This window comes from Xenopus laevis, chromosome 1L, assembly GCF_017654675.1.
Source record: "Xenopus laevis strain J_2021 chromosome 1L, Xenopus_laevis_v10.1, whole genome shotgun sequence".
Taxonomy (NCBI): Eukaryota; Metazoa; Chordata; class Amphibia; order Anura; family Pipidae; genus Xenopus; species Xenopus laevis.
Genome location: NC_054371.1, coordinates 107,649,310 through 107,669,012, shown reverse-complemented (window position 1 = coordinate 107,669,012; position 19,703 = coordinate 107,649,310). Strand labels below are relative to the sequence as shown.

The following is a 19,703-nucleotide window of genomic DNA, read 5'->3' as shown; positions in this document are numbered from 1 at the left end:
ATTTTAAATTAAGCTCTACTAGGCCGGGGTCTCAGTTCAGGACTGTGTTTTCCCCCAGCCTGTCACATAGTTTATACTGCAGTATACTACAACTAACATTGGAACTGACACTGGGAGTGCAGAGCTTTTTCCTCAGCTCCCCTGGGATTATGCCGATGGGAGCTTGTCATGATCCTTCCTTGATCCCCTCTCCTGCAGCCTGTTATTGTACTTAATGCTGAAAGACACAGATAACGATTGCAGGGTGCTTACCCCAGGCCCCCTCCCCAGACTGTCATGTTAAAGCATAGATAAGGTGCATGAGAGACCATTTCCTCCCTAGCACTGTGCAAATAATGCTTTTGGTGGAAAACAGAGACTAAGCAATCACCGGGCCCCTTTATTTGAACATAGCCACTTACAGCTATGAAATAACCAGTAGTAGTATTCCTAAAGGCTGAAGGACTTTTTTCTCAATCAACAGCAGAGAATAAAGTAACTACCCTGGGACTTTTTAAAGTTAAAGACAGTGCAGGTGGACATTCCCTGGCGTTTCTACAGAGATCACGGACCTCAATCAGGGTGCAAACCAATGATGTCCAGAGGGGCTTGGGGCAGACAATTAAATGGAATTAACATTTTCTTTTATTAAAGAGTAAGTGAATATTCTAAGCACACATGTCTTCCCTGCATCCTAGGCATGTGCTTCTTCTGTCTACCCCTAGTTCCAGCCCTGGATTCAGTGATATTTTTTAAAAAACAACAAAAAAGGCCAGTTTCCCTTTAAAGGATACAGGGGGTGTGTAATGCACGACCCACCTACTATGGGGAGGGGCTAGTGCTTATATTCCCTTCTGTCAGTTGTTGCTCAGAGCCAGGGGACTTGTAACGCCTTCGCCTTATAAACCGTGACAGCAGCTGTTGGTTTCTAGAGCAAGAGGGGGGCTGCTGGGAAATGGGAGAACAGGAATGGCAATTGTGTGCTAACATTTAACAGACTGGGAGAAGAGATGGCTGTAGGAAGCACATTATTGCAGACATTCCACGTCTTGAAGGAAGATGGCTCAGAGCAGATGTGTCACTGAGGGCTGAGCCCCTCACACTGTGCATGTGTCATATTTACTTAAAGGCAAATCCACTCTCAATGGTTCTTGGAATCATAATGCACCTTAGAAAAATAACCAATTTCCGCTTGGACTTGAGCCCCCGTATGCATGGGGTGTACAGTGCTGGGGAACTGGTGGAAGGCAAAGTGGTGTTGGAGCTGTGCAAGGAACTACGGGTGTCTGCCCTAGAGGTGTGTGGCAGGGGGCTGGCAACAGTTCACTGGCTGGAGAGTCGTAGTGTTGGCATGAACACTGTCTACAGCGATTTCACTTCATACGAGACCTATCTACGGAGGCGCGAGCGTCTAATCAGAGGTATTTATTGTATACCGTTAAATGTCTATCATTTGGAATTTCCAGTTTTTAATTGCAAATAACTTTTCTGTCTGCACAAAAGTAAAAAAAAAACCTTGTGAATAATAGTATTTGGCTTTGCATGGGCAAACAGGTGTGGTGTGGTATAACTAGCACAGGCTACTTTTATAATATATCTGTGGGTGATCCCACAAAGCTCCAGGGGTTATCTCAAACAGATGTAGATTTGTCTGTGTGGCTTACCATATTGGATATTATAGAACCAGTCCTCTGCTTTTTTTTATATTCAGAGAGATACATGCACAGACAAGATGATGTGTGGCATTGCCCTTTAAAGACATGCTGTCAATTAGCCTACCATTTCTAACCATCACCTTATACCCAGGCAAATTAGTATTGCAATAAAAATCAGGAACAGGACACACAAACATTTGCCGTCGGCCGTGAAGCATTGCGTTAAATCTTATGTGTTGTTCCTACTGAGCCCCCAATCCAAAACATTAATAAATACATTTTGTAACCATTTGTGAGTACACAAGCAGTGTTGATCCTGAACATAGTGCTGCACTACATAGTTACATAATTAAATCTGGGTTGAAAAAAGACAGTCCATCAAGTTCAACCCCTCCAAATGAAAACCCAGCATCCATACACACCCCTCCATACTTTTACATAAATTATATAAACAATAGAGCTTAGTATCACAATAGCCTTTGATATTATGTCTGTCCAAAAAATCCTCCAAGCCATTCTTAAAGGCATTAACTGAATCAGCCATCACAACATCACCCGGCAGTGCATTCCACAACCTCACTGTCCTCACTGTGAAGAACCCCCTACGTTGCTTCAAATGAAAGTTCTTTTCTTCTAGTCTAAAGGGGTGGCCTCTGGTACGGTGATCCACTTTATGGGTAAAAGGTATTTGTCTATAATGTACTTGTAAAGTGTAATCATGTCACTATGCTTACTTTATTATCGCCAGAGTGGGGCAGCATTAAAAACTGGAATTTCGACACTTAGGGAGTTATTTATCAAAGATCGAGTTGATTTTAACCCAAAAGAGTTGCGTTTTCATGGGTATTTTTCAGTCAAAACTTTTTTTAAAAAAATTTAAAAACTAGAATTTTTGAGCTATATTATACCCCGAAGCTGGATATAGCTTGAATCAGAAAATACTCCAGCAAAAACCTGTCGAGGTCATATAGAAGTCAATGGCAGACATCCTTTTAACCATTTGAAGATGTTTGTAGCCTTCGTGATGTTCAAGTTTTTTTCGGTGGGTTTTGCACGAAAAAGCAATTAGTTTGAGCTATTCAAGTTTTTTTCAGCTGAAAACTCAAATCAATTTGAGTATTACAGTTTTTCACCCTGACTACACTGATTGAAGTTTTTTTACATTTGAGGTTTTTTCATAAATCAGAAATCAGATTCATTTGTGAGTTTATTCGAGGCATAAAAAAAACTCACATAACTCTAAAACTCTATCCTTAATAAATAACCCCTTAAACTTACCTGGGGTGGCTTTTTGGCGTCCCTGGTAACTGAAGCAGAGATTAGCCACCTGAAGTCTCTAAATTTCCTCATGGCAACAGCGCACCCGTGCAACAATGGCTTATTAGCAATCATTACAAGTAATTTATAATCTTGTTATCATTATAATTATTCATAATATTGTGGCTCAATGGGTTGTACCCCTGCTTTCTGACACTTGGGTCTTGAGTTTGATTCCAACTTGGGCAATATCTGCAAGGATTATTTAATTAAATACATTCTCTCCATGTCTGCATTGGCTTCCTCCAGGTACTCCGGTTTCCTTTCACACTCCAAAAACATACAAGTAAGTTAACTAGCTCCTGATAAAACCGTCCATAGTGTGTGCATGTGAGAGGGACCTTAGATTGTAAACCACTGAGGCAGGGACTGATGTGAAAGTATAATCTCTGTAAAGGGCTGTGGAAATTTGTCACTATATATATAATAAATAAAATAAGTAATACATCCTACAGCATTTTATGTGTCACAGAAGGAGGAGTCAGATTGTACATATGTCCCACAGATGATAGCGCAAAATCACAACTAACAGATCTATTTGTAAACATTGTATATTTGCTCACATGTTGTGTTACTGTTGTCTTGAATTAAATATAATTTTGTTTAAAAAAAAGTACTGCAGCAAGTTAGAAAATTAATGAAGTGCCACATTAAAGGAAAACTATACCCCCAAAATGAATACTTACGCAACATATAGTTTATATCATATTAAGTGACATATTAAAGAATCTTACCAAACTGGTCTATATATTTAAGTAAATATTGTCCAATTGTCTCTTGCCTTGAACCACCATTTCGTGATGGTCTGTGTGCTGCCTCAGAGATCACCTGACCAGAAATACTTCAACTAACGGTAACAGGAAGAAGTGTTGAAGCAAAAGACAAAACTCTGTCTGTTAATTGGCTCATGCGACCTAACAAGTATGGTTTGTTGCTATGTTTAAGTGCACAGTGAATCGTATGATCCCAGGGGGCTGTCCTTATTTTTTAAAATGGCAATTTTCTATTTATGATTACCCAATGGCACATACTACTAAAAAGTATATTATTATGAAAAAGGTTTATTTGCATGAAGCATGGTTTTACATATGAGCTGTTTTATGCAATATCTTTTTATTGAGACATGCATTGTTAGTGGGTATAGTTTTCCTTTAAGCCCCTCACAAATTAATCTTCACTGTGGTTTTGCACAGGCAGCAGGCACACAAATTTTCTGTGAGTAAAGTGGCTATAGAGGAAGCTGACCTCTGCTCTATAGCCACTGTTAACTGACCTACATTAGTCACTGAATGAGAAACATAGCACATGCACAGTGCTCTAAATGAGGGCAGTTCAACTTGACATATCTGCAAGCCCAATGTGGCCCTCCAAAAGATTTTCAGGTTCTCCCAGACTGTCCAGGAGCTCCTTGGATGATGATCATTTTATTATACTCTGGCCCCTGAACATCTTCTGTATAGTTGTTCAAGAGCCAAATCATTTAGAGCCATGTAAAACTTTGTAAAGGTGACCTGTTTCACAAACATACATTGAAACATACATCATTGGGCCCCACAGTTTTTTTACATTCCTGGGCTCCATGAAGTTGCAGTGTAGTTTCCTAATGCCTTGACCCAGTAAATTCAATGCCTGTGATGCTCAATAAAAATGCTCTCTATGGCTGATTTAGCTTGGTAATATATAAAATATTTTTATTGGTTCAATATGTAGACAATATTATGAGTTACACAGGGGTCTGTATCAGTTCCATACCATTTTGTTCCCTGTCACACGTGAAACAAATATATATATATATCAAAAATAGACAGATGTTGCTCCCTCTTATATACCACCCTTACTGTAGGCACCTGTAAATATTTTATTGGGTCCTTTGAGTTGCTAGATTTGGTGCTACCTTTATTTTATACGTTACACTAACTTACAGAGAAAGGAGAGTCTCATAGGACCCTGTATAACAGGGCCCATCAAAATAATTGTAGAAGCTGTGTTTTTTCTTTATGTTCTGCCAGCAGTCTCTTTTCCCTTATAATGTCTTATCAAGCCGATGGATGATGTCCGTACTCACTCCACCTCTTCCCTGCACTTTGTGTTTGGTAATCAGCAAATATATAGTATCAGGAGTCAGAAAAAAAGTGGGGGTGAAATCAACTTGTGACTAGAGTTATGGTGTACAAGGATCTGAAAGGTTTCAAGAAAAATAATTTGGGAAATAACTATAGAGAAAAAGACCTTGCAACTGCTGAGGGAGGGCCTAGGATGTATAGGGGGTCAAAAGCAGCATTGATTGATAAGCAGAAGAAAATGTCTTATTTTATATGTTTTAAATAATTTTGCTATTTTTGTTATTTTTTCTGGTCAGGATATTTGGGGCAAAAACTAAAATTTTTCTAGGAAAAAAAACCCTGTGAGCTTCTTCAAAAAAATTATATATACTGAGTTAGTAAAAGTAAAAAAAAAATTTATTCGGATGAGTGAGTACCCCAGTAGGCACTAAACACGTTAGGCCTTTTATCTCTCATATCCTAATAAATCTTTTTTTACTTTTACTAACTCCGTATATATATCATTTTTTTGAAGAATCAAACATTTGAGCTTTGCTGTATTCTCTCAAATACAAACAAGATCCCTCTAGTAGTTGCAAGACCTAGCAACTGTTGCTTCAGCAGCAAAAATCCTAAGGGTACAACTAAACAAGCGTTTTCGGTCCTATCCGACGTGCAAGTGTCAAGTTGGATGCGCCGGAAATAAGGTAAGAGATAGAAATGTCGGATGAAGTCACAATGTTCATTCGACACAAAACAACACGACTGTTGGATTCAGACACTGCATGCTGCCGTGTCATCCGACATTTCTTTCTCTTACCTTATTTCCGGCGCAAACCGACTTGACGCCTGCATTTTTTCGGAGCAAGTCGGATCGAATCGAAAACGCTTGTTTAGTTCTACCCTAATGGTGATGGTACAATGGACATTTAATCACCTGCGCTAAATCTCCTCCAACTCAGGTGACAAAATGTCCAAAATCAGTGGTGAAACTGTAGAGGAGGCAGATCCACAGTCGCAGGGGGGCCTGGGGAACAGGGGGCCCCGGACTATGGGGGTCTGCTCAGCGCCGTTTCTGCTCAGCTCCTGCAATGCCGCCCCCCCGCACCGACTTACCTGTCGGGACGGGAGGCAGGAACACGAATGCGGAGAGCGCAATTGCGCTCTCTCGCAATAGCGCTCTCTCGCAATAGCGCAGCCGAATTTCCGGTTTAAAACCCGGAAATTCGGCTCTTAAAGGTGCAGGAGCGGCTTTTTGCCGCCCCTGGAATCCTCTCTGGCGCTGCCGCCTGAGGCGAGCGGCTCAGCTTGTCTCATTGGTGGAGCGCCCCTGGGTCTGCTTCCTCTATAACCAACAAGAACCCCCCCCTTACCCAGCCGCTCTCTTACCTGCGGAGGGGAAGCAGAGCTTGTTGGCACAGGGCGGGAGTCTGGCAGGTGGAGTGGGCTGGGGATCAGAGTGCGCTGGGCCCCTATGAAGATTTTTTTGTAGGGGGGCCCTTCGCACTCTAGTAACGCCACTGTCCAAAATACCTTTGTAATGAAGTCAATATGAATATCTGCTAGCATTTTAATCTTACTATTGTGCAAATTTCCCACCTTCTTTCGCTGATTACATGATTTAAATCTCTTTACCGTCTGAGATTCAGATTACTTTAATACAAAGGTTTATTTGGATGTTTTGTCACCTGCAATGGAGGAATCTATCATAGGTGACAAATGCCGTTTGCCACTAACCTCTTCCGACTTATGATGTAATTTCCTCCCCAGATGCACAAAAAATGTGCTCCTAACCCCTCAAATGTAATTTGATATATAGGCTGCCACCCTAGTCACAGGCCCGGTGCCTATATATAAATACAGCCCTGTGTATTTTGCTTCTAGCAATTTATTTAAAATCAGCAAGCATACTATCCGTAATGTCAATTCATAATGGTTTTAACTGTAATAAACATTTACTAGAACCATTTATGACCATTTTAAAGAGCAAGGGTTGTAAGACTTTTAAGAGGACAATAAAAACTATTAAAAAAATTTCAAAAATAATGGCTTGATGAATATAGGAGCTATATATACAGTAGGAGGATGTCTAATTCTCTGGCTATTACTACGACAAGGTCAGATGTCCCCACCCTCAAGCTTATGAGAAGTCATAGCATACTGTATCTTTAGACATAATCAGGAAATGTTTACACATGCTTGGAAAAAAGTATTTCAGAGTTTAATAAAAGCTGTAATTTATCAGTACAGAATAAAATCATAAAGCTAGTCACGAATGGCTTTACAAGGGCAATATATGTTATACTAATATATGCATGTTAAGAGATTTTATTCACTGGTATGATTCAGCATAAACAGAACCATCCGTTGAATGGTTACGTTTAACCAAAAAGCCTATAACATGCAAGAAACTTTTAAAAAGCTACATGGTAATACTTGGAGGGTTATTTATCAAAGTCCATATTTGTCTCAATATTTTCTGCTACAAACTCCGATCAAATATGCTAGGGTTTTTTCTGCTTATTTACATTTTCCCGAAAATTTGCTTTACGTTAAAAAAAATCTGATTTTCGCGATTTTTTCATCCGATTTTCACAAAATTTTACCCGATAACTCCAAAAACTTCGGGGTATTGCACGAAACCCAGCGCACATCAAAAAATATTGGGACTTCTCCCATTCATTTATATGCAACCTCGACAGGTCTGCTGAGATGCCGAATTTTCAGATTTGGACTTTTCTATCCTCGCGGTTTAATAAATTCCGAAAAATTCCTGATTTTTAAAAAGTCTGATTTTATAAAAAAAAAAATCACAGATTTTTCGTGATTTTTGCATTCGGAGTTTAATGAATAACCCCCTTGATGTTTACAGGTATCAGGGTAATTTAAAATGGATTGGAATGGAAGCCAGGGTTTTTTTCCATTAAACCCGATGTGAAATTATATGTTTTCAATTTACTAAGAAGGGAGAAACATTAGTCATTGCTTTGACATCATAGGGTTAATTTACATTTGTGGAAGACAGATTGCAAAATGCAAAAAACTGACACATTGGGGTTCATTTATGAACACTGGGCAAATTTGCACCTGGACAGTAACCCATAGCAACCAATCAGCAATTAGCTTTATTCAGCCAGCTGTAGGTTGAACACTGAAAGCAATAATCTGATTTGAAGCTATGTGTTACTGTGAACACTGAAAGCAATAATCTGATTGGTTGCTATGGGTTACTGTCCAGGTGCAAATTTGTCCAGTGTTATAAATGACCCCAGTGTGCCATGTTTTTGCATGTGGCACCCTGCCTTCCACACAAAATGAGAAACACGTGGCCACCACCATGTGGGGTGGGAGGGGGAGGAACACAAGCGCCCCCCCTCCTTCCCCTTAAATATTACATTATCCAAAGGTGCAAGTCACAACAGTGGCAGCAGACTTTAGTTCCTTGTACAGAGGACAGCTCTGGTCTGTACTTCTAACCAGATTTTTTAATGTCTTTTTTCCATTTCTTTATTTGCTTTGATTTTATATACGAGGCAGAAATGAGTATGCACCCCAGAATATTTGGGCCTGAACGTGCCCCTGACAAACTTTAAGAATGATTGGCCATTAGATTTATAATGCATATCTACTAAGGCAAAAAAGGAAAATGCATGTAAACTGCTGCCCTCTCATGGCAAAAATTTCGAATTACACGTGCCATACTTTCTGCACAATCATATATTTCAGATAACCTGAATGAGTGTATGTTTGTTTGTTATTCAGTTGTCCAGTACAAGTAAGAAATACATGTACACCTGCATATTACATAATGAGAAAGGGAATATAAATATTGAACTTGTCTGGGTTGAACATAAATAAACAGACCAGGCCATGCATAGTGAAGATTTTGTTTTCTGTATGTAAGGTTACCATTGATCCAGATCTCTAATCTTGACACCTCCTGTGTCCTTCCAGAAATAAATATTATATTTCCTGACAGAAAATACAGACAATATATTATACATTTTAAATCTATATATACATTTACATGTATCTGATTTTAAACACACACACACACACGCGCGCGTGTGTATGTGTGAAAAGGCTATGTTTACATTTCAGCAAGGACAGCACAACAAAGCAAACAAATTAATGTTCTATACATTATCCTGTGCTATCTAACTGTTCATACTTTCTTTCATGAAACTTCTTCAGACGCATTTTAAAGCTGAGATTGGCATTGTAATACATGTTTACATAGGAGAATAATCTTCCGCCTTTGGGACCAGTGTTGATGCGTACATCCCTGCATACAGCAGCTACTATACTCCGTATAAACACACATACACGCTGTACCTCTGCATATGATTATGGCTCTTTCAAGGCCTCACAAAGTAAACATATTTTGCTGAACTGCCTGCTCATACTTTCATACACCCAAGAGGCCAATAAAGGAAAAACTGTCTGCAGGAAAAACATTCCTCTGATATCATTCCCCAGTCCATAAACAGTTAGGGCCTTCCCCGAATCCTGAACAACACTCTCTGCAGTCGTGTGGAAAATACTTCTTCAAACAGGCTCGAATAAACATTTCTTGCCAAGTTGGTGTATATATATATATATATATATATATATATATATATATATATATATATATATATATATATATGAATAAGCAGGATCAGCACACTCTGTATTGTGATGAAAAAGTGATTATTTATTACATAGAAAGAAGCATTTTATCCGAATATATAATGCTTCTTTCTATGGAATAAATAATCACTTTTTCATCAAAATACAGATTGTGCTGATCCTGCTTCTTCAGGTATACAACATATTGATCGTGCAACTCTGGCCTTTATCTGCATTAGAGTGTGGGCACTGTGGAACAGTATATATATATATATATATATATATATAATAATAATAATTCAGAAAGTACCTGCACTCGTACGCTGGTCAATGGTGGGTGCACGGTCAAAGTATAGTATAGTGCTGGTCCATTTTGAACTGTGTATATATATATATATATATATATATATATATATATATATATATATATATATATATATATATATATATATATATATATATATATATATATACACTTTCCTCTAATAAACATAATGAGATTGATAAGTCTCAGTGAAAGTAGTTAACACATGCAAAATTAAGTGAATATGCAATTTGGCAAGTGGTGCCTAAATGTTTGCATTCAGAAGTATATATTGTTTATAATTACACACATATATGGGAGCTGGGGGAATGCCTAAGTTAGAAAGATACTGACACCAGAAATTAAACTGTTTTTATATCTTTTATAATATTGCCTTTGAAAGATACTTATAACTTTGCCATAAAGTATTTGCACAATGCTTTTACATTACCTGCCTGATGCCCCATGTTCCTGTATAAGGGGGCTGCCATATTTGTGCAGCAGGAGTCCGTTACCATTAGAAACTCTAACTGACAGGCTGAGATGGGACAGTCAGGTTGGCAAAACAGTCAGGTTTAGAAACTTCAACTAACAATTACTTACAAAAACAAACCTCTCAGCAAAAAACGATCATCATGACCTATAGGTAACTTTTATTATACATACATTTTTTAAAATGTACTTTTTTAGTGTCAGTATCATTTTATTAAGGGAGCTGGGAGCATTCCCCCAGCTCCCACATATGGCATTCCTGACAATTATGTGCTTCCTACTTTATGACAACTGTTTGAAGACATCCTTTTTCTGTTTCAACGCAATAATGCAATAATGAACCCATGCACAAAATGAGGTTGGTACAGAATTGAATTGCTGTGATGTGAATATATGACCTTGACAGGTCTGCAGAGATCCCCAACATCAACCCAACAGAACACCTGCGGGATGAATTGAAATACTGACTGGACCCAGGCCTTTTTGCTAAACATCACTGCCCAACCACAGTGATGCTATTAAAGCTGAATGGAGCAGCATCTGTAAAAAGATAGGCTGTGCAAAATAAAAAATGTTTTCAATACAGCTGGTTATGCATAAATGTAATGTATAAAAGTTGGAGTAAATGGATGTCTAATGTAATAGTCAGAACACTACTTTCTCCTTTGCAGCTCTCTAACCTGATAGAACTAGAATGGGGGCCACATGGTACAAATCATTTGCTTTACGTTAGTTTGCTTTTGATCTACTCTAGTCTTTTCTCCAGTCTTTATAGATTACAATTTTGCCTAACTAACTGTACTCAATTTTTTTTTGCACAGCCTATTGACCCAGTTTTATTTTTACACTGAACAGTTGCTTTAAAGGAAAATAGTAAGTTTCCCCAGAAGAGCAGAGTCTACATGCTTCAATGGGTTTTGGATCCTTCAGCCCATTTTTTCTGTGTCATGCACAAAAAGTTGCACTGTTTTTTTTACTAATGTTGATGCTGGATTCCCTTTATTTCCAATGCAGATGACTTTAAGAAATCTTATCAGTAGCTCATGTCCTTAATGTATCCAGATAAGCATATCTCCATTTCTTATGTACTTAGTTTAGTATTGGTGACTTCTGTTGCCTGGTGGAGACTGATAATATGCTACGTGCAATGTAGCAAGTGACTCCAGGGTTTATTCTGTGTCAATAGCAAAATAATGGTCTATATGTTATGTGTTAGGGTTGAGCTAGTGTATGTGTAAAGCATTACCCAGACTTGGCCAATTATTTTGTGTTTGTGTAACTTGTAAAAAAATGCATGGGTCCTAACATTGTAACTGAGGTTGAAAAAAAAATACAAACATTTTGTCTAAATGAAAGCTGCCTTTGCTAGTTGATCCAAAGGAAGGCAAAAAAAACAAACATCCGAGGCCTTTTCAATTTAACTTAGAGGGGTCAACAATTCATTTTTATATTCAATTCATATTCATGACTCCAAGACGGCAAAGCCAGATAGGTTCAGTAAAATAATTCAGAGACCATAAAAGGCTAATACAGAACTCACTGCAGTTTTGACCTTTGGTTAGGACACTATATTTATGCTCCTCTCTGTACTGTATGTTATGAAAAGAAGAAATACTTTAAACTATCATTCCCCACACGACAGGTGGCAGCTATTACTGAGTTCAATAGTACAAAGACTAAAAAAATGTAAACTTAGTAAATAAAAAAAAAAATTCTAGGTTTCAAAAACTTCTTATCCAAAGTGGTCTCTGATTTTTCTGAAACTCAGGATCACATTAACTATGATACAACTTGAACTGCTCGCTGCTCCAAATAATGCTTTTCTCTTTTTAACATTTTCCTAACATTGACATTTTAAAAATGTTTTGTTATGCCCATCATGTTTCCCAGTAGTGGAAACCATGAGGGCATCCATTCAGATTACAAAAATCAACATTTTTTTTTAGTATAGTGAAAGCTATGGAGTTTTTTTGTCTGCCGCCACTATACTGGCATATACATTAAATAGTTTTAATGAAGGATTGAATGTGGTTTTAGTGATTCACTTATTGCAATACTGATCCAGTGAGACTTCATATGGTTGTTCTTTTGATCTTGCCTTGGAGCAGCTACTGGTTAAAGGACAACCTTTAGTAAATCTGCCCCTTAGACTTGCACATGTGCACTAGTGTATCTGAAAATTTTACTTTATTGCATCTTTGCAAGACCCGTATAACGAGGGATAGCTGGTAAAGGTAAATATGATGGTGGCTTGGTGCTGCGTTAAGAGTTTTTCTGGGCATGTTTTCCATAAAAGGAGTGCCAACCTGGGGATTAAGCTTGTGATTGGATTCACTTTTGCCACCCCTCCCAGTGATATGCGAGTAGTCACTGCCCCAGTGTAGCTTACAATTTAAAGCTGGGCATACAGTACAATAAAAGTAGTCTGCCGTCCCAAAACCTATTTTTTTGGCATAATGAAAGATAATGTAATTCTAAGCAATGCTAAAATATATGTTCATTATTTGATTATATGGCTCAGGTAGCCATTTATAATTGCTGGGGGGTACCTTCTCCTTTAAAACAATTTAACAGGCATTGGATCTTTTCAAGTAGTATTAAAGGGGTTATTCACCTTCTTTAGTTATTTTTAGATAGTTTACCAGAAATAAAGACTTTTCAAATTCCTTTCTATTTTTGACTGTTTTTCTAATATTAAAGTGTAAAGTTTACAAATAAACTATATTCAGTTACCAATCCCTGTAAAAGTGCATGATTCCTTTTTCATCTTACCTGCAATCTGGTTACATCCAAGCTCCAAGCAGGCCCGGACTGGCAATCTGTGGGTTCTGGCAAATGCCAGAGGGGCTGCTATAAGGTCCCATAGAAAGTCAGTATTTAGTGGGCTGGTGGGGGGGGGGGCTGTTTGGGCCTCTGTGTGGGCTGATTGGGCCTCTGTGTACCTGAAATGCCAGGGCCTATTTTAATTCTCAGTCCGGACTCCGCTCCAAGTATGGGGCTTTTAATAAAAATATATATAGCGACTGTGAAGCGGCTAGGGTGGACTACAGTCTGGAGCAGTTCGTTATTTTAGTATGGCCTTGTTATAATTGATACAATAGTTGCTAATATTCCCACAGATGCTGCTGAGAAATGTATCAACGAATGTAGCAAAACAGTTCAGACTGCACTTGGGTCACAGCTGCCAGACTGAAACTCCAGGGACAGCAAAACTAATCATTAAATTTCTATTTTTGGGCAAATTATATTAAAATTATATAAATAAATAAATACATTAAATAAATAAAATGGAAAGCAATTTAAAAAAGTCTTTATTTCTGGAGAACAATTTGAAAACAACTAAACTGAAAAAAAGTGTTTGGTAAGTCAACAATCCCTTTAACCAGTTTTTATCAGATGGCCACTTAACCTTTGTTTTTAGTGTATGTAATAGGAGACCAGAGTACCCACATTAAGCACACAGATAGATAGAGAGAAGATAGTACAAACTCATTCCAGGTATTGCCAAGGAAGGAATTTATAATCCAGCACTGCAAACATGTTTTATTTTCTTTGCAACATCAGGTGCTATTCAAACAAATATGTAACTATTTTTTTGTCAACATTCAATCACTTTTCTACCAGATACAAGAGCTTTCAACACATTTTTAGAAAGCATAAAAATGTTATTTACACGGATGATTATTTTCTCAGAGCCATCCATCACTCTACATATGTTTTTTTTTATAATAAAATTTGCACAAAAGTGCGCAAGAATTTGCTGTTGAGAGTCCGAGCTGGACTGATATCCCAGATATGTGAAATATCGGGTCACTGAAAATATATATATATATCATATATAATGAATAAATGATTTTAGCTGAATGAATGGTGATCCACATACCACATTACAAAAATATCCCTTATCTGGAAACGAGGTCCCATGCATTCTAGAAAATAGGTCCTATTCCTGTACTTTATCCATAAAGGAACAGGAATACGAGATAAACTTTACTTGGATTTGTATTTTCTCTTCTGAATACATTGTTGCACAAATGTAGCATTCCATACTTTACTACTTTTGGATTTTCAAGTCCTCTGTTGCCTGAAGCAGACTGGGCTTGCTAAACCATAACCTAAAAACTCAAATTCTGCATGCTAGATTCCTGCAGTAAATACCCATGGATACCTTCCAAAAAATGCAGGTACTGGGTAGGTGTAGAGGAAATCACCTCATGTTACAGTGTAAGTGATTGAGTGCACATCTTGACTTAATCCCCCCTGATGTGTAGGAATTAAGATAAGGAAAATGTCACAAGAGACATTTTAACTGCCACTGTCTGACAATCACCACAAAGCTCCCTGTTTGACACACAGCAGTGACAGATGGGCATCCCCACAAATATGCCTAAGCATTTGACTCATTGTTAAACATCATAGGGTATATTTATTAAAGAGTGAATTTAGAGCACCACAGTCTGCTAGCGTGAAATACCGCATCTCTCCATTTATTTCTGTGGGATTTTTAAAGGTTTATTTATCAAAAGGTGAAAGTTCACCATTTGATAAATACGCTTTTAAAAATCCCATAGAAATTAATGGAGAGAGTATTTCACACTAGCAGACCATGAGCAGTAACAGGTTGACAGGGGCATTTTGACAATTGGTGTTCTCTGACTGTGTGTCCATTAACTGAATAATTATATATTTCATACTAACTTGGAATATGGGTGGGCTATTGTTTAAAAAACTCACTATACAGTATGTGTTGTTTGGATGCAGATAGGCAAATGTATTTGAAAAGTTTTTACTGGAATGACCACAGTGGCATAACCGTGGAGGAAGCAGACCCTGCGGTCGCGGGAGGGCTAGTTATAAGGAGGACCAAGACTGTGGAATCAGCTTTCTTGGTAGCCAAGTACTGGAAATTTGCGTGCCCACTATCTGCAATAGCAGAGGCACGTGTGCTCCAGCAGGTTGGTTGGGGCGGGGCTGGAGGCTGGAGTTGGGTAGAGCTGGTTAAGTGGAAGTGTGGCCGGCCCCCTTGAATATTTTTTTGCAGGGGCCCTGCCCGATGTTGTTACAGCAATGCATGTCCAGCTTGTCAGTTCAAATTATTAATAAATTGCTTATTGGGCACTGAGCAATTTGATCTATATTTACTGGTAAGCTAAGGCTGGTTTAATAAGACATAAAATGCTGTGCAGTGACCAGGTACAGGTGATATAAACCCAATATTTATTTTGCCAGACAAAAGTGCATGTATAAATGCATATAACATTGATAATAATGTTGATGGGCATGGCAATTAAGATTATAATTATCATTGTTAACATGCATTTATAAAGCACCACCATATTTTGCAGCACTGCGCAAAGCAGTGGCGTAACTAACGGGGGAGCAGCGGGTACAATTGGGCCAGGGCCCGCACCCCCTCAGGGCCACTCGGCAGCTCGTGCGCCACTGGATTCAGCGCAGAAAATATTGTATGGACGGGGGTGGGGGGCCTGGCTGCACATCCCGCGCCAGGGCCCGTCCCCCTCTAGTTATGTTACTGGTGCAATAAATGGGTGTATACAATGAACATACAGATTGCATACAAAAAAAAAGCAATAACCAGTAACAAATACAACATATAAAGAGGGCTTTGCCCAAAAGAGCTTACACCCACATGAAAAAAGTGGAAAAAGTAGCCATCCATTTGTGAGAATAATGGGGTTTATAAAACATTTTCCATTTTCCGTTAGTGCGTTGTATATTGTATTTCCTTGTGTGTCTGTAACTGGTCACAAATACATGGTAGAAAATGTTGAAAAAAGAACCAAATCTATCAGGTTCAACCTTTTACTTGAAAAGGATCTGTGTGTTCTCTGCATGTGTATTTCTTCTAGGGGACAAAACGCCAGTTCGAACCAATGCTACTGATGCCATAGTGAATATTATTTAACACAATGGATATCCGCCATCGTGCAATTTCTGTAGTAATGAACGAATCAGTCCTCTTTCTCTTCACTAATAAAAAAATGGACAAAAGATTAAAAGATAACTAAAGCAGTAGGCTAGAAATGTTGCATTATATTTTGGGCTTCTGTACAGCCCAAGGCAACCACAGCCCTTTAGCAGTGAAGATTTGTGCCCCTCAAAGATGCCCAAGTATCTCCCCATCTTCTTTTCTGCTAATTCACTGCACATGCTCTGTGCTGCTGTCACTTACTGAGATTAGGGACCAACTCAAAATATACAGTACACAATACATGGAATTAAACCTTTCCCCGGTAGTGAGAGCCCTAAAACAGAAAGCTCAGAACTGGATTAACCTCCCGTTATCCCTCCCAGGCCGCGTTAATTTAATAAAAATGATTTTCCTGCCAAAATTTCTCTACGCATTTCATAATGCGCCTGTTATACCTAGCAGAAGGTGGTTCAAAGAGCTAGATGCTTGTGTCAGAAATGTGGTGTGGGCTGGGGAAGGACCTCGCATTTCTCTGCAAATGCTGCAAGCCCCGGTGACTAAAGGAGGCCTAGCGCTTCCCAATTTTCAATTATACTTTTATGCTAGTCAGCTGGTCTATGCCTGGTGGTGGCTTAACCCTGATCCTAATAATCAAGCGACTGTACTGGACGCAGCGGTGATCTCCTCTTTTGAAGCTCTGGCCAATCAACTTCACAGAGGGCTCACATCGCTGTACCCCTTAACCCCCAATATGAAATCAGTGCTGCACATATTTTCTAAAACGGTAATTGCAGAGTACAGGAAGGGAGGCAAATGGTCCAAATGGACCCCATTGTGGGGCAATAAGAACCTTGCCCAGTTCAGGGCTATCCCAGATGTAAGTGTTTGGGCTAATGCAGGGGTTAAATATCTTAAGGACATAGTGTCCTCTGAGCACATCAAACAGTTTGCTCAACTGAAACAGGAATTTGATTTACAGAACAGTATGCTGTTCAGGTATCTGCAGCTCAGACATGTGTTCGTGGCCCAATTTGCCATGGAACCTGTGAACGTGGCAGAATCCACTATTGAACGCTACTTGCGCAGGCCTGAGCTCTCTAAACCTGTCAGTTGGTTCTATGCCATCCTCCAGCAGGGGGACTTCGATCCAATAGGGCATATTAAGGGTAAATGGGCCCAAGATGTTCCCGATATAGATGAGGGATCTTGGAGGGAAATACTGGAGCAGACCCCTGAAATAAACATTTCAATAAGGGATAGATACATTCACACAAAATTTCTGAATCGAGTTTATTATACTCCGCACAGGTTGGCACAAATATATCAAGGATATCCGGATGTATGTTTTAAATGTAATGCTGAACAAGGCAATTATTTGCATGTGTTCTGGGAATGCCCTAAGATACAACGCTTCTGGACTTCAATACTTACTTTTATGGTCTCCTCTTTGGGCTTACCTAACATCCGGACCCCTGAATTTTGTTTATTGGGGCACATTGGAGATTTGAGTCTTCCGTCAGGAGACAGGTTGTGCCTCCATCAGTTACTCCACTATGCCAGAAAGGCAATACTCCTGACATGGAAATCTATGGAGCCGCCCACCTTGAAGTTCTGGAAAAAACTCATTGACGACATGCTTCCAAAACAAAAATTGATATACCTGGCCCGGGGTTGCCCCGAAAAGTTCGGGAAAATATGGGATCGCTGGCTGGACGATGCGCTAACTGATCCGGGTAACGGATAAAATGAGACATTGTTGAATTACCAGCCAATTACACTTTAAATGAGACTGTGATCTGGGAAGCCCATCTTTCTTTTCTCTTCCTTTTTGTGTTTTCTTTAGTTTCTTTCTTCTATGTATAAAAAGTGAAAAAGTTAATAAAGAAAATCTTACAAAAAAAAAAAAAAAAAAAATATACAGTACACATAGAATATAAATATCACACTACAAAGCTGATTAGTAATTAAGAGATAATTACTACATGGCAGCACAGAAACCAGTACAACTAACATCATAATTAAATAATCAGCCCTGTATCATCAGCTTATATTACAGGACAACCTAATTTTTAAGCTTAGCTTCTCAACAGCTGCTCAGAGCCCACTGAGCATGTGAGTGTCGCAGGCACTTTCCAAGATGGTGATGGTGCTTGTAAAGTGGAATTATTACCATCTCCTTCCATCAATCCATACCCTATTCAGGGTCAGACTGGACTCTCCCCATCCTGACTGATATACACTCTGGTTGGGGGTGAGGGGGCCATGAAGTTGGAGGAGTAGGATCGGGGCCTCTGAAGTTGGAGGAGGGAGTCGGAGGCCCAGAGTGAGTGTGTGCGAGCCCCTGATATATATGATTATTGGTCCTTCGTGCTGTTGACTTCCATTTTTTGTTACCCCTGCAACACAGCATTTAAAACGTTAGTCCAATAAGAGAATTTACTAAACTACTCTGTGTACAGTATTGTCTAATCATTGCTCCTTTTGCCCACAGCAGCCTGTTTATCTGCCTTGGAAGTCACTGGATGTGTTTTGGTTTCTCTGGTCTTTAGTCTGACTTCACATTTGTCATTGTGAGACAACTAGTGGGCACTACTAATCAAAACACCAATCCTGAAAACATTACTAAATGTTACTGGGCACCATTATTTTTATTTATTTTTTTCTTTAAAATTGCATATCCCTGTGCCATGTTGTTTGTGTGTGGATATTTTTCTAGCTTGTTCGAACTGGAATGACCTACAAGCATTAAAGGCAGAGGTCAGTTCTTTCCCACAATACAAGACTGATTTATACATTAGGGAACTGACGTTGACCAGTGGTGAGAGGATATCGCTGGAATTTTATTTGTGCCAAAATAAATGTCAGAATCATTTGTTTTTGTCTTAACAGGAAGTTACTTTACTTCCTTTATATGGGCACTAGGTGGTGTGTTTGGTTTAGGCTGGGAAGCGGATTTACTGGGAGGATCAATACTAATTCACTTCTGTTAAACAAAGTATCCAACAAAGTATCTACAGCACCGACATAAAAGTACCATTGTGCCAATGCCATAGATTGTATGTATGTATGTATGTATGTATTTATTTATATAGCACCACAAGTGTACACTGTGCTTTACAAGGCATAAACACAAACAGGGGTACAGCTATAAATTATACTATAAACAAAAATGTATGCTTAATTGATTCTATACATAACTGGGATATGGTACCGAAGAGCTTACAATCTATCTATCTACATATATTGCACTGCTCTGGGTTTTTTTTTTACATATGCCATGATGTGTTTACATAGCATGATCAAAGACAGCCAACACTAAAAGCAGTGACGTCCACATTAATAATTATTAAAGGGGAACTCTGGCTTCCAGA

The 19,703-nt window shown here is 38.8% G+C and overlaps 1 protein-coding gene across 1 annotated transcript in view; it reads left to right on the top strand.

The window, feature by feature from the left end:
- The first annotated feature begins 849 nt into the window (after window positions 1-849).
- The window catches only part of arrdc2.L (arrestin domain containing 2 L homeolog), a 29,644-nt gene continuing 10,790 nt past the window's right edge, over window positions 850-19,703 (top strand). Inside the window, exon 1 of the mRNA XM_018244876.2 lies at window positions 850-1,400. Coding sequence (XP_018100365.1) covers window positions 1,088-1,400 — 313 coding nt within the window. The 5' untranslated portion in view covers window positions 850-1,087. The remainder of the gene's footprint in view (window positions 1,401-19,703) is intronic.